General features: G+C 44.2%; 1 protein-coding gene across 3 annotated transcripts in view; it reads right to left on the bottom strand.

Moving 5' to 3' along the window:
* Positions 1-14,904, bottom strand: part of HSPA4L (heat shock protein family A (Hsp70) member 4 like) — a 108,097-nt gene that overhangs the window by 23,314 nt on the left and 69,879 nt on the right. For 2 of the 3 annotated variants that reach the window (XM_056855854.1, XM_056855856.1), the window contains exons 1-2: positions 7,996-8,122; positions 1,056-1,113 (exon numbers count right to left, since the gene is read on the bottom strand). In XM_056855854.1, the coding sequence (XP_056711832.1) occupies positions 1,056-1,113; positions 7,996-8,102 (165 nt within the window). In that variant the 5' untranslated portion in view covers positions 8,103-8,122. Of the gene's footprint in view, positions 1-1,055; positions 1,114-7,995; positions 8,123-14,904 lie in introns of those variants that run through there. The other variant, XM_056855855.1, reaches the window with a different exon arrangement.

The raw sequence follows: 14,904 nt of genomic DNA, 5'->3' as shown, positions 1-14,904 counted from the left end.
ATACATACAAATAAGTATTATGCTACCTAAGAAACTCATCGGACATTCTCTGTCTTCAATATGCAACATCTAACATACTTATGCAAGAGGAAAAGGAACAAAATGCTTCTTCTCCTGGCTATCCCCTTTACATCAGCTCTTCTCTCAAGAGCCCAGCCACTTTTAACCAGCACTATTACTTGTAACAATGACAGTTGGTGCTGAAGGACTGGTAAGAGCTCCTTGCAAATGTATACAGCAGCAGAGAGATTCTGGTCAAATTTTGACAGGCACATAAACGATTTCTGAAAAGTGAACACAATTTGATATAGTGATGTTATTTTCAACTTTCACCTGAATTATAAAACTACAGTAAAAATGGGAAAACCTTATGACTTCAATACAAGTTCCATTTTGGGTGCATTAAGCATTTAACTGTACAGCCCAATTATGTTTAGTCAGAACTGAGTGCCACTGTATTTTTAGAATATCACTCCGCTATTTGCACTTTACAAAAAGCCACTGTCTGCATTATACCATAAACATCAAAAACTCAACAAGCCCCACCTGGCCACTCCCTCTTTCTAAAAACTCTTGGTAGATTCCAGGAAAGGTGCCATACTGTGGACCCCTGCCTTAAACAGTAGTTTTTCATTTAGGCGCTGAAACATGGGATATAAATTTTGATACAATCCTTAAGGTAAACACTGTATTCAACTATCAAGTAAGTTATTTCATAAAACAGAATTATTTTCCAAATCATTTAAGACTTCTTTTTGTAAAATACCTTCCTCATCCCAATCTTATCTAATCAACACAACCAAGTATATGCTTGAAATATGTACATGCTTAAAAGAGATTTGCTTTGGTTTGAATGAGCTTTGCTGAGGTACTGGTGCTTACACTGACCTTGGCTCAAAGCTTAGTGGTATTTAAATGACTAAGTAACAATCTATTTTTTCTGAAGCCTGGGTCAGGGAAAATATTTTTGGAATTAGAAAAATCTTGATGAAGATTTCAGAACTGTTGCTAGGAAGCAGTTTTCCCCACTCAAGTAACAAAAAAATAATCTTTACCTGACTCTTTGCTGCATTTCCGATCGTTCGGGCTTTGGATCCTAGTGATATACAAGCTCTGAAATAAAAGAGAAAGTTGCTCAGCTTGCAAACTAGTATGACTGAATAGTTAACTGTAAATGAAGAGTCCGATTTGGAATATACATGTTGACATTACTTTACCCAAAGTTAAAGCTGCACTCCTTGCTCTCAAAGCAATACCATGTAGAAACCACAATGATGCTTTAACAAACAATGATCACGTAACAAACTAAAGGCTTGACTTGCATCTTTGTTTTAAAATCACAAAGGCAATCTTTGTCCATTCTGACATCTGCCCACAGGTGTACTTATCTACCCTTAAAAACTAGATGCAACTAAGTTTCAGGAATGTCTCTGAGAAGTTGATGAAGTTGCATATTGAGACTTCCTTTACAAACAACAGATATTCAGGCATCTCACTACCGAAAAGCCAGTGATGTGCCAGTGTTAAATTGTATAGTCACCAGACTATCATTGTTGATTGCCTCTAATCACTAGGTATCCCCTCACTGCTGTTGTATATCAACTTTCTTCTGCCAAAGACAGCATGTGCCCAGTGCTGGTAGCAACCACTATGGCCTTCAGAGTTTCCCAAGTTAGGACACCGAGACCATTATGGAGCATTGGCAGCTAAACCACACTGACATGATTCTGATGTAATTGCAAATCCAGTAAACAAACCTGGGGGATCTGAGAGTCAGTTGTGCACTGCCAAGTAAAGAAGGTACCAAACAGTACCCTGAACTCAAACTATTTTTGCCAGTACCCTGAACTCAAACTATTTTGCCAGTTCAGATACAACATCAAACTACGGTTTACCACAAAGTATCTTATTAGCTTGCTGTGGAAGTGGAGAAAGGACAGAAAAATATACAAGTCCAGAGATCCTTAAGGATCATTCAAACAACAGCAAAAAATAATTTGCCACTATATCTGAACCTTGCCTCTAAGTTAACCACTGGAACAAAAAAACCAACATAAAACCATAGGAGGCATTTAAACAATCCCTTGAAAACACAGAAATAGTGAGATTTTTCACTGTGGTGCTAGTTATTAGGAAAGGATGAATATGGTTTTCAAATAACATCAGCTTATCTCTTAGAATGGGACAATCCAATCCCAAGTTACATTCCAGGAAGGGAGCATCAGGTATACGGTGATCAATGAATTGAGAACGGAAAATGGATCCTAGACTCATTTTCATCATTTGTCTAAACTGTCAGGTGGCCCTGATGGATTATTACTGGCCTTCCTCATGGTTTCTTAAACTCCTTTTTAACCCAGACTTCTGAAATGAACGGGCAAGAGTTGGCTTGGAGGGAAACTGAACTGTTACCCTAAATTCTGACGGGATCAAAAAAGGAACTCCCAGGCTAGAGAAAAGTGCATAAGCACATTTGTCTGGATTGTAGTTCCTTGTCAAGACTTTGAGGAATAGTGCACAGACCCTGTCAGTCTATGTCAAGATAGTGTGACCGGGGAGATAGGCTCTGACAGACTGTATTAAGACTCTCTTCAGCCTAGGTCTCATTTCCATGCAAGGGAATGTAAATGCACTGTACATGTATAGGAAATTACTAGCAAATTACGTCTTTAGTCATTTTCTGCCTCAAGTCTGCATGTTTATAGATCATGCCCAAGTATCTGTGCTTTCAAGGATTTACATGCAATTATTTAAAGTACTTCTTACAGTTACAAAAGACAGCCGGGGAGAATCCCGTTCACTTTTTGCCAAATGTCCCTCAGTTACAGTAACCAAAGGGGGGACCTGTGCTGACTCAGCCGTCCATTCTTCCGAGGTCGGTAAAATGAGTACCCAGCTTGCTGGGTGTAAAGGGGAGATGACTGGGGAAGGCACTGGCAAACCACCCCGCAAACAAAGTCTGCCTAGTAAACATCGGGATGTGACGTCACCCCACGGGTCAGGAATGACCCGGTGCTTGCACAGGGGACCTTTACGTTTTAATGAGGTCTGGGGACAACTTGAATCTTTAAGTTAAAGGAACTGCTTCAGATACCCATAAAACTGCACAATATGTCAACATATATTCAAGGCTGAGTTAGAGGAACAGCTCCTCAGCTCCTGTCCCCTAACCACTTTACTCTGAGAGTCACTGAACATTTTATCTGAACTCACAGGAAGGTGACACTTGAGAAGTTTTATTAGGATCTCATAACTTCCACCCCGCCACCAACATGGACCAGACTCTAGATATCATTGTGCAACTATGTGGGGGACATAAAAGAACTACCTTATGCCAGAAGTCTATTTTCTGCTATACATATGCCCATGCTTCTAGCTACTATTAAAATACACCACACAATCCATGGTTTATACCCAAGCCCGATCACATTTGCTCCAGTTCTTTGGGCACTGACCTAAAGGACATTCTTATTTAGATATTTATAACCTGCTTTTCTCCCCAATGGGGACTCAAAGTGGCTTATAATATTATTCTCCCATCCTCCATTTAGGCTGAGAGTCACTGATCCAAGGATTCTCAGCAAACTTCTACTGAAGAGTAGGTCTCCTATAACCTAAGACAAAATTCTATATACTACACCACACTGGCTCTGGACAATGATAATTCACTCTGACAGGACATACGTGGCAGACTTACATACAGCCCCCTCAGCAACAATCTACCACCTAACAAAGACACAGGAACCAGACCCTGTAACAACCCCAGAAGCCAACTCTGCCCCTATATGTTGTCAGACAGTCCTGTTACAGAACCTATAAGGCCATCCCACAAACAACTTATTCAACTGCTTATTATCCACCCTGTCTATATACTATAATCTATCAACAATGCCCTTCTACATTTTTTTCTTTTGTATAATGTTTGTAAATGGGAATAAATTTGATATAAACAGTGGCAACATTAAAACAATCAGTGGGATAACATCAGTTTTTCAGAACACACTGGTTCAGCATTCTTCACCAAGGGAAATTCAAGGAGAAGCACCAACAGAAAACTGTTGAACTAAGAATTCATCAATAGGTTTTATAGTATTAGCCAGGAGCACAACAGGTCTGACAATTTTCTTAATCTCTATAGGTGTCAAATTGCTTAACATAACTAAGGGGGCTGTGCAGTTAGATTTGAGTCTGGTAGCTCCTTAGAGACCAACAACTGTGATTATCTGTATACTTGAGTTTTGTGCAAAAATATTACAATCCTGTTACAAGTCAAGCCTGTTAACCCATTGCTCAGATTTTTTCCTGCACATTAAACTATGAGTTCAAGTTGCTGAGAGTTCATTTCATGCACCTGATTAAACAGCCTCAAGCCCATGAAAGTTTATGCAACATTAAATTTGGTAGTCTTTTAGGTGCCACAAGACTTTTCTTTAATTAAGCTGTGAAAGATATCTGCCATAATACAGCATGTTTGTCTGAAGCCTACCCAAGGCTGCTGAGTTCACAGCTAATACTTTGATCTTGAAAAACACTTAGAAGCAACATGTCTCAAACTGCTAGTTCAGATTTTTGAAAAGAACGTTTACTGAAGATTCATGAGAAATCAAGACAAAGTATTTCCAACAACAACATGGTTATCTCCGTAGAGGGAAAAAGAGAGACCAGCATGTGTTATATCTTGCTACCTTCATAAAAATCATAACACTTCACAATACAACCTTCCTTGTGTCCATTTCATCAGTTTTTTACAGTTATATCACTAATTTGGTGAGGTTATTGCTTCATATGCAGTCTTCATTTATTTATATCTCCCTAATGAAGACACAAAGTGGCTTCCACCATTCTCGCCTCCTCCATTTTAGCCTTACAACCCTTTGAGGTAGGTTAGGCTAAGGCTGGCCCAAGGTCCCCCAGCAAGCTTCCATGGCAGAGTGGGGATTTGAACCCAGGTCTCTCAGATCCTAATCCAACACTCTAATCCAACACCACCCTGTCCCTCTCCAACTGCAATCCAGTGAAATCTAAAAAGATGTACCTGCAGTTGCTCACATTTGCCTGTTGCTATCCTGGACCTTGCCTGCTGCACCACTCCTAACGCCCCCAATCACACTTTAAAGTTTTATAGAATAATGACACTCCATATGGAGTAATCATTTTGGCTGTTTTTTTTTTTTTTACAAAACTAAACTCACAGTGGATGGCAGAAGAAAGAGGTAGAATTCGACCGGAATTATTTAACAGAACAACAAGCCCAGCAAGAAGTCAGTATAGCTTCTACAATGGAAAGTCTTACCTCACCAATTCATAAGTATTTTGTCAACAGAATCCAAAGGATAGATAGGGACAATATAGCAGATGCTATATATTCAAGGTTTTCAGAAAGCATTTTACAACATAGGGAAGAAAATGCTGGGATAGCCCAGGCTATGTATTACTTCCAGTGTTACTTAATATAGTCATAAATGACCTGGAATTGGGGTAACAGCACAACTGCCCAGTACGCAGATTGTGATAAAAGTCAGAGCAGCACACTATAAGCTGAGAGACTCTGATTCAAATCCCTGCTCTGACACAAAGCTTTCTGGGAGACTCAAGGCCACCCACCCTCTCTCAGCCTTGTCTACCTTGGGTTATTGGGTGGATAAAATGAGAAGCAAGTATACGTACCACCCTGAGCTCCTTGGAGGAATGGCAGAATTAAAACGTACTTGATAAGATAGACCGTTCTTGATAATGTTAGTAGCAATGATACCTAGATACACTCTCCTTGTTTACAAGCAGCATCTTTCCAAGCATAGGATGCTAGACAGTTGAACATAAGAAAAGCCATGCTGGATCAGACCAAGGCCCATCAAGTCCAGCAGTCTGTTCACACAGTGGCCAAACCAGGTGTCTCTAGGAAGCCCACAATCAAGACGACTGCAGCAGCACCATCCTGCCTGTGTTCCACAGCACCTAATATATTAGACATGCTCCTCTGATCCTGGAGAGAATAGGTATGCATCATGACTAGTATCCATTTTAACTAGTAGCCATGAATACCCCTCTCCTCCATGAACATGTCCACTCCCCTCTTAAAGCCCTTCCAAGTTGTCAGCCATCACAACATGGGGCAGGGAGTTCCACAATTTAACTATGCATTGTGTAAGGGGAAAGGGAAAGCAGTCATCTTCATACCCCCTTATGTCCTTCCAAAGGCCAGACTAAATGATCCAGTTAATAAGTTCTTATGGTCACAGGGCGATCTTTCCAAAACAATGCACGCTTTTATTTGCATTTAACTATCATTTGACTCCCCCACCAAGTGAGTAATGGGATAGCACAACTTCCACTGGCTACTAAAGCCTGCAAATGGTCATCCCAAGAGAACCCGAGCCAACCATTAGCGTCACCGTGCTTTTGATAATTGCTGGAACCGTCACACAGAAATATAGTGCTCATTTACAACTCCTGGCTGTTACCCATGGAAACAAGGGAGAGTGAGCAATCTCCACCTACTGCTGCCTCCTCTGTTATTACCAGTGCAACACACACCCTCCGTCTCTTCCAGCCTGTCATTCCCCTCCATGCCTCACAGCCAGGTGAGGTAACAGGACAAGTAAAAGCAGGTCAGGCAGAAGGAGCGGAGGCGCAGGCAGAAAGCCGCATCGAGGAGCAAACGGCACCACCGCCTTCCGTCCCTCCCATCCAGCCTTCCCCCACCCCCAGCGTGGTGATTTCACAGGGTGGCCTCGGAAAGGACGGCGCCCCCTGAAACGCCCCCCCCCCTGGAATGTTTACATGGGAAGCTCCAGTTTCCACTACACTGGCTGCCAATGTATGGGTGGGGTGGCGAGAGACCCATTGCTCTCCCTTCCCATGTGCTCAGTATTACCTGTGAGGGGGGGGGAGTGGCGGAAAGAAGGTGTGGATCGCTTCAAGATTAGGTGCCACTACCTGAGGGGCCATGGCTCAGTGGCACAGCATCTGCTTGGCAATGCAAAAGGTCCCAGGTTCAATCCCCGGCATCTCGTTAAAGGCACTAGGCAGGTAGGTGATGTGAAAGACCCCCGCCTGAGACCCTGGAGAGCCACTGCCGGCCTGAGTAGACAATACTGACTTTGACGGCCCAAAGGTCTGATTTGGTATAAGGCAGCTTCACGTGTTAATGTGTTCAATTTTGGGGAGGGGCCGTGGCTCAGTGGTAGAGCCTCTGCTTGGCAACGCAGAGGGTCCCAGGTTCAATCCCCAGCGTCTCCAGTTAAAGGGACTAGGCAGGTGGGGGATGGAAAAGGCCCCTAGCTGAGACCCAGGAGAGCCGCTGCTGGTCTGAGTAGACAATACTGACTTCGATGGCTCAAGGGTCTGATTCGGCATAAGGCAGCTTCACGTGTTAATGTGTTCAATTTTGGGGAGGGGCCGTGGCTCAGTGGTAGAGCCTCTGCTTGGCAATGCAGAAGGTCCCAGGTTCAATCCCCGGCACCTCCAGTTAAAGGGACCAGGCAAGTAGGTGATGTGAAAGACCCCCGCCCGAGACCCTGGAGAGCCGCTGCCGGCCTGAATAGACAATACTGACTTCGACGGCCCAAGGGTCCGATTCGGTATAAGGCAGCTCCATGAGTGACCAGTCAGTGCGAGGAAGGGAGAGAGGCAGCGAAGCGAGCTTCTCCTCACCTTTCTGGAAAAGGGGGGGGGGGAGGTCGCTTCCCTGGGTTGTCAAAAAGGGGCCAAAATTGGAGGGCGGTTATGGGGGGGGGTCGAAAAGCGCGGTTTGGGGGAGGGGGCGCCTCCAGTGAACCCGCGTTGGGGGGGGGAGAGAGAAGAGAGGCCGGGTGGAAGCGAGCGGGGCCCCCGCCAGGCCGCGGCGAGGAGAGGCGCCGAGGTGTGGGCGAGGGATGCTCCGGCCGAGCCTGGAAGGCGAGGGAGGCGGCCATCTGCGGCTTTATGATGCGGGGCTGCGGGCGGGAGGCGGCCGCCATGGCGGTGAGGGCCCCCCCTCCCCGTTCGGCTACTCACGGGGTGCAGCGGTCGCTGTACTCGTTGGCGACGGTCTCGATGCCGCCGCTCCGCGCCACGGCGATGTAGCAGTTCTGGAAGCCCAGGTCGATGCCCACCACGGACATGGCTGCGCCGGGTGCGGTCCGCGGCCTCCCTCCCCGTCCTCCTCCTCCTCTCCTTCCTCCCCCACCGGGCCTCCCGGGCGAGCGCTCCCCTCAGCGACGCGGCTCCTCGCGCGTCTCGCTCGCTCACTGCGGAGCAACAGCCACCAACCGGCACCCGCGCCCTTCTGCGCAGGCGCGCCGCGCCGCCAAACGGGGGACTCCGCGAGACTCCGGATGCGGCATCGGCAGTTTCCGCGCAAAGTCGGCCTGGCCTCCGAGTTCGAGAAAGATCTGGAAAAGGGGGGGGGGAGAGAGAACGGGCCTGGCCTCGGCCGCCATCGTGTGGCCACAGGCCGGTATTGCTGCCATAAACGCTTACTGCGTTGGGGCGTTTCATAGGCCTGGAAACGTACGGCGTTGGGGTCAACGCTGAGAATGGGGCAGCGAATTAAATGGAGTTATTTGAGATTTTAAAAAAAAGTTGCATTGACTATATTAATACATTTATATATATATAGATATAGATATAGATATAGATAGATAGATAGATAGATAGATAGATAAAGAGTATATGTCAAAAAGGGCAAGAGTCCAGTAGCACCTCTTGCCCTTTTTGACTGCTGCAGGCAGACTAACACGGCTACCCACTGTGAAAGAGTATATGTGTATATCTTTTATGTAGGTATGAGCAGGATGGGGCATACAAATATAAGACCAGAACCAACGGGTTAAAATTCAATCAGAAGAGTTTCAATCTAGGCATTAGGAAGAATTTTCTAACAGTTAGAGCGGTTCCCCAGTGGAGCAGGTTTCCTCGGGAGGTGGTGAGCTCTCCTTCCCTGGGGGCTTTTAAGAAGAGGCTAGATGGCCATCTGTCAGCAATGCTGATTCTATGACCTTAGGCAGATGATGAGAGGGAGGGCATCTTGGCCATCTTCTGGTCACTGGGGGTGTGTGGGGGAAGGTAGTTGTGAAATCCCTGCATTGTGCAGGGGGTTGGACTAGATGACCCTGGTGGTCCCTTCCAACGCTATGATTCTAGGTAAACCAACGCTTCCTTTGTGTGTTGAAAACTGCTTACGCTTCTAGGATACTAAAATATTCAAATATTTTCCACTGTGGGGAAAATACAGGAGCACGACTAAATGTGTATAGCGTATTATAAGGAATGCGGATTGTACAGATGCGGGTGACGCAGAGCACACGGTTGGCAGAACTGGACTGAACTCTAGCTTACGGTTGCTTCCCACCGAACTTAAATTATTTTTTTTTGGTAAACAGATTATAGGTTTTTGTCAATGGGAAAATTGCACACCGTCAATGTTTACTTGTTGCAATTGCATAATCTTAGTTTCTTTACCATTTTTTAAATAACCTATTTATGCTGGAATCCAGCTTTTTAGTTTTGTTTTGGGTTCTCTCACATTTGAACAACGGAGGCTGATTGCCTGTCCTTCCAATAATTGTGCATACTGCTATTCTGATTATTGTGCTTCGTAATATGTTTCCTCCAGTTTGTGGGGATATTCAGATATCTGAATAAATGGAATCAAGGTTTAATCATAATGGACCTGATCAAAGAAATGTTGGTGAGGTTTATAAACCCATCTAAAATTAAAAGATAGCTGTAATTAATTTGTCCCTTTAAATTCATTGGACACACAGGTAAAATACCTTTATTTGGGGCACTTCATTTGGCATTCCTAGGTAGAGTTACACCCTTCTAAATGCATTGACTTCAATTGATTCAGAAGGGTGTAATTCCTTTAATGATTGCACTATAACTTTCGCTGCGTCAGTGGCTGGAACTGACTTCATCCAGGAGGATTCATGAAGGAAGAGACAGTTCCCTGTGAAACCACTAAACTACCTCAGGATATAAGCATCTGCTTTCTATATAAGGTTATGGCCCCATTTCTAAAAATACCTGTATACAATCTCTTGTTATCCTTACTTCAGTCATTTTCTGGACTGGAAATAATAGATACTGTACATCATATTACAATTATTTATTTTGGATAACTTTTATCCTATTTTCTTCATCAAAGGCATGACTGGCAATTTACGACTGACAATAATCATATATTAATTTTTTTAAAAAGAAAACATTATAATCATCAGAAGTACAGTTGTAAACAGCTGGTGTTAGCTAGCATCAGAGTGCACTAAGCGTCTTCCAAGTATCTGGAGTGCGTGTTCCATAACCGAGGTGCTACCACAGGAAAAGCCCTGTCTTGTGGGACCAGCTGCCTTATTTGAGATAAAGTGGCACACAGAATAAGGCTATAGATGATGACCAGAGTAATCAGACAGGTTCATAGAGGAATAGGTGCCCTACCATATTATGGCTATGCATCCTCTCCCAAGAGTAGTCTCAGTGATTTCAATAGGACACTTCTGTCATAAGCAGCTCAAAGATTTCAAGCCCGATGCATCAATCACTGGGAGGTTAAACAGTGATTGCTTATTAATGTAACCGTTTGCATAATTACACAGATTAATATTGCTCATCAAAAGTTATTTCATGACGTTTATAATATTATAGTTGTATTACATCACTTCTCATTAGGAGGCTTTAAGTGGCTGTTCCACTGCTCACAGAGCTTAAATATTTTGCAAGGTATAGCAAGCATGGGTTGGACCCAGTGAGCTCTTCCACTCAATCTTGCCCCAATCTCCTCCTTACTAGAGCCTTCATCCCATGTGGCTTTTGGCCATGCAGGTCCCATGAGCCCCCCGCATATCCCTTCTGAGTGGCCAAAGTGGAAGTGGACACCTCCCCTTTTCACCCACAACAAAACTGGTTAGATCCAACCATATTTGTTTTACCATTTTAACTTAAAGAGATAATGGACAGAAACCAGTGAAGTGTTAAAAGTGCTTACTTCAAAAGTCCTAAACTAGAGCCAGTGCTGTTTTATTTTGGTAGGGCGCCTGTGCCTTTGGCAGAAGCATGAGAAGTAGAAGTGCAAAAATATAACTTTTCTTGGGCATGGATAAGGAAAGCTGCATCTGTTGGATTTCTGCATGTTACTGTTCTGCTGATATCACAAGCACCCTGCCAAAAAGCTACAGTAATAAACAGTTTTCCTATCAATGTCTGATCATGCAAATTTTAATACATTACTGTAGATGATAAAATCGTAAATTTGGGGGAAGATGTCACACCATTGTGACATACAACACAGTAATATCCTGACATATCAATTTTCTCATTATGATGTTTTAACTGTAATCCACAGGGAGGGGGCATAAGGAAAACCAGCACTTAATTTCAACACTTCTTCCCCTCCCCCCTCCATCTTGACATGGGACTAGCTTCTCTCCTGGTCCTTGCGTGTGCCATTAAATGCATTTGGGCCCATTACAACTACGAAGACAGGAGAGCCAGCAGAGTAAGCAGGACCACACCTAATCTCATTATGCTTATTGAGGAAAAAAGAAATTTCACACGGTGCAAGCCTCCCTTGATGTCTGGCTATCAGATCGTGAATCAGGGACTTCAAGGATTAATCTGTGTGATTGTAGCCACAAAAGAGCCTGCCGTGTTAGCCTTCTGCTGAAGACAGAACTGTGCCTGCTTTGACATTCCACATGAATAGGTCAGAATGTAATGGAGACCATCTGGAAGGGCCCACCAAAGCAACATGTCAATGATTAGACCAAGACTACCCCAAGCACAGCCTCTGCAGTGCCTGAAGACCTCCCCTCGGTTTCCATATTTGGAAATATTCCTGGGTCCCTGAACTGCCCTCACTTCTGTTTCTTTCGCCGACTGCTTCGGGGCTTTAGTTTCATTATGCACGTCTTCCCTGACCTTTAGATATCAGTTTGCTCTCTCCCCATGTTTTCTGGATGCCACTAGAAACAGCATAAAAGGCCATACTTGGCTCATTCCTTGCCACCTTTCCTTTCTCTGAAAAGAAAACCATGCTAGCATACCACACCCTCATTAGCACATTATCTTGATACTTACAGGACAATGATTAGCACATTACCTTTGATACTTTTTGCAGGACAATGATTCAGCTCAACCCAACCCCTTTCTGACTATATATTACTCTTCCTACACACTTGACACTGAGAGACACTGTCCTTCAGTGTTACTCCTCTGAAGATGCCTGCCACAGCTGCTGGCGAAACGTCAGGAAAGAAAATACCAAGACCACGGTTGCACAGCCCGGATAACCCACAAGAACCAAGGGCAGAACTTGTTTCCCCTTCTGGCCTGCTCCAAGCCAGCCCACTTCGTATAGATGTGTAGACACCTGCCTTGGAAACTAGATATTGTGTTTGGATCTGCCCAGTTCGGTAGTAGCAACCCCTGCATTACCCCCTCACTCTACATTTTTGGCTTCTTACTTCGCCTCTAGAGTAGAGCATGTTGTACAGTGTGTGGATGAATCCATATGATGGATTGTAGACATATGTTTCTAATAATACTTGATGTTATTTTGACAGCTTGAGTTTGCTAATTCTCTAGCCCAGATAACTGTATTATTTCCCTCTACGAACTTTGTTTCTGTATTCACTCTGTCCAGATTCCTACTGATCTTGTAAAGGTGCCTCATGCCTTTGTCAAAAAGCCTTACGAGTTTTTGCATTGGTCTGTGCCCAGATTGGACTTACGTTTCCTTGAACTGGGCTCAGGCTGAATTTGTGTTGAGACTGGAAACAGGTCAAGCATACAAATGTCTTCTGACTGCACATAGCAACACTGTAATTGTATTTCCCACTTTTATGAAAAGTGACGTCAAGTCACAGCTGACTTATGGCAACCCTATTGGTTTTTCAAGGTAAGAGACGAACAGAGGTAGTTTTCCATTGCCTACCTCTGCACAGCAACCTTGACTTCCTTGGTGGTCTCCCATCCGATTATTAACCTGGATTGGCCAGGCTAGCCTGATCTTGTCAGATCTCAGAAGCTAAGCAAGGTCGACCCTGGCTAGTATTTGGATGGGAGACCACTAAGGAATACCAGGGTCATTATGCAGAGGAAGGCACTGGCAAACCATCTCTGATGGTCTCTTGCCTCGAAAACCCTATGACATCACCATAAGTCAACAACAACCCTGCTTAGTTTACGAGATGTGTCAAAATCGGGCTAGCCTGGACCATCCAGGTACTTTTGTTTATATGCTATTACCTCAGGATTTTCCTCAGCACCACACTATATAGCAATTTTGGGCAGTGTTGCTGTATTGATTCCACCCCTCCTCTTCATTCTTTAGAATCTTCTAACATTATTACGTAAGTAAGCAGTAGTGACATTAAAAGTAATCTTGTGTCACAAATGAGTAGCTGCTTATGAGAGTCTTAAGTAATCAATATGGTCTCTTTCTGCCAGGAGAACCAGTCAAGCTCCAGCCTGCTCACGCTACTCTAACAAAAAGCCCAAACAGCTGTGTGAGTCCCCATCGATGTGCAAGGTCAAAAGCAGATTGCTTATTTCTGCCTCTCCTCTGAGTAGTCCCACCTGTCAAAGATAGACTAGAAAGTTCGAGGGACAGCAATCCAGCAGTTCAATTTTACTGAACACTTGAGAGGTATGGGCATTTGCCTTCAGAAAAGAATCCACTGTTTCCAAATCCTGTTTGGATCTTTTTAATGGCAGCAGCTGCACTGCTTAAACTTCCATGCATCACCTGGAATATGTCATAAGTCTGGATGCTTTGGCGATCTCCACCCCCAAATGATGATGTGATGATCACTTGTCAGACCAACTAGATTTGAGGACAGTAGTGCCTTAGAGAATCTAGCTGTTCTACTGCAGATCAACACAGCTACCCTCTGAAACTGTCATCAAACCGTTTCGGTTAGATAGCTCGTCCGTGCAAAGGAATAGCTTGTTCTTCCTATAGCATCTTGTACCAGTTGCCTGCACTGCATTGCAGGCAAAATACAAAATGATTCAGGCCTGAAATCAATGGGAGTTGCAGGTAGTCAGCACCCAGGCTGGGCTGTTTGGTTACAAATTACTATTTCCCATTTTTCTCCCCCAAAGAGATGTCCATGAGCTTATATGGCTTTAGCACCTGCTTCTCAATGTTGTCATACTGAAGGGAAATACAAATGTGGTGTTTTGCAGACACATGGATTTGTATGTGGAGCACCAGGGGAGAAACAGTGAGGCAAAGCTGAGCCGGAAGTATCTTGTTGGAAGCAGCAGCTATATGCGACTGACTGTGTTCCCAAAGGAGCTGCCGCAGTGACCATCATCAGTGGTCGCATTTATAATTGGCCTTTTGCGAATGCAATATTTTTGTAATACTTGTAATGCCCAGTTTTTAACAGTGGTATCGTTTCTAACTGGTAATTGTGCTCAGCATGTGTACATTCTCTTCTTGCCTTTACAGCACTTCGTTTCCAGGCAATACCCGCAAATGTTTTCAGAACAAAGATACAAAAAAGCCAGCGTCTCGGTATTTAAAAGGCAGCTGAAGACACTGCGCATTACATCTTGCGTTTAGGCATTGTGTGCAGCTCCCAGGGAGACCTTTCTGTTGGGGCTGCGCAACGAGGCTTTTTGTCACAAATGATTGTGAGAAACTGTGTTTATTGGCAGGCCAGGATAAGTGTATAACAGGCTGCATTATTTCTGCTGGTTGCATCCTGTGATAGACAGTCTTTTTCTTTAAGGAACTGTTTATGTTATGTAACGTAGAGCCACACCGAAAAGGTTATTTTTGCTCTCCTTTGTGGTTATTTTAAACAAATAACCTCCCCTCTCCTATTTCTTCACGAGCCATCTCGTATGGATCTATGGGTCAAAATGGTCCTAAGATACACACACAGACGGCTCTAAACATAAGGGTTGTGCCAT

The sequence above is a fragment of the Euleptes europaea genome, chromosome 9 (genome assembly GCF_029931775.1).
Source record: "Euleptes europaea isolate rEulEur1 chromosome 9, rEulEur1.hap1, whole genome shotgun sequence".
In the NCBI taxonomy this organism is placed as follows: domain Eukaryota; kingdom Metazoa; phylum Chordata; class Lepidosauria; order Squamata; family Sphaerodactylidae; genus Euleptes; species Euleptes europaea.
The sequence above is the reverse complement of the archived record's forward strand: the minus strand, read 5'-3'. Positions and strand labels throughout refer to the sequence as shown.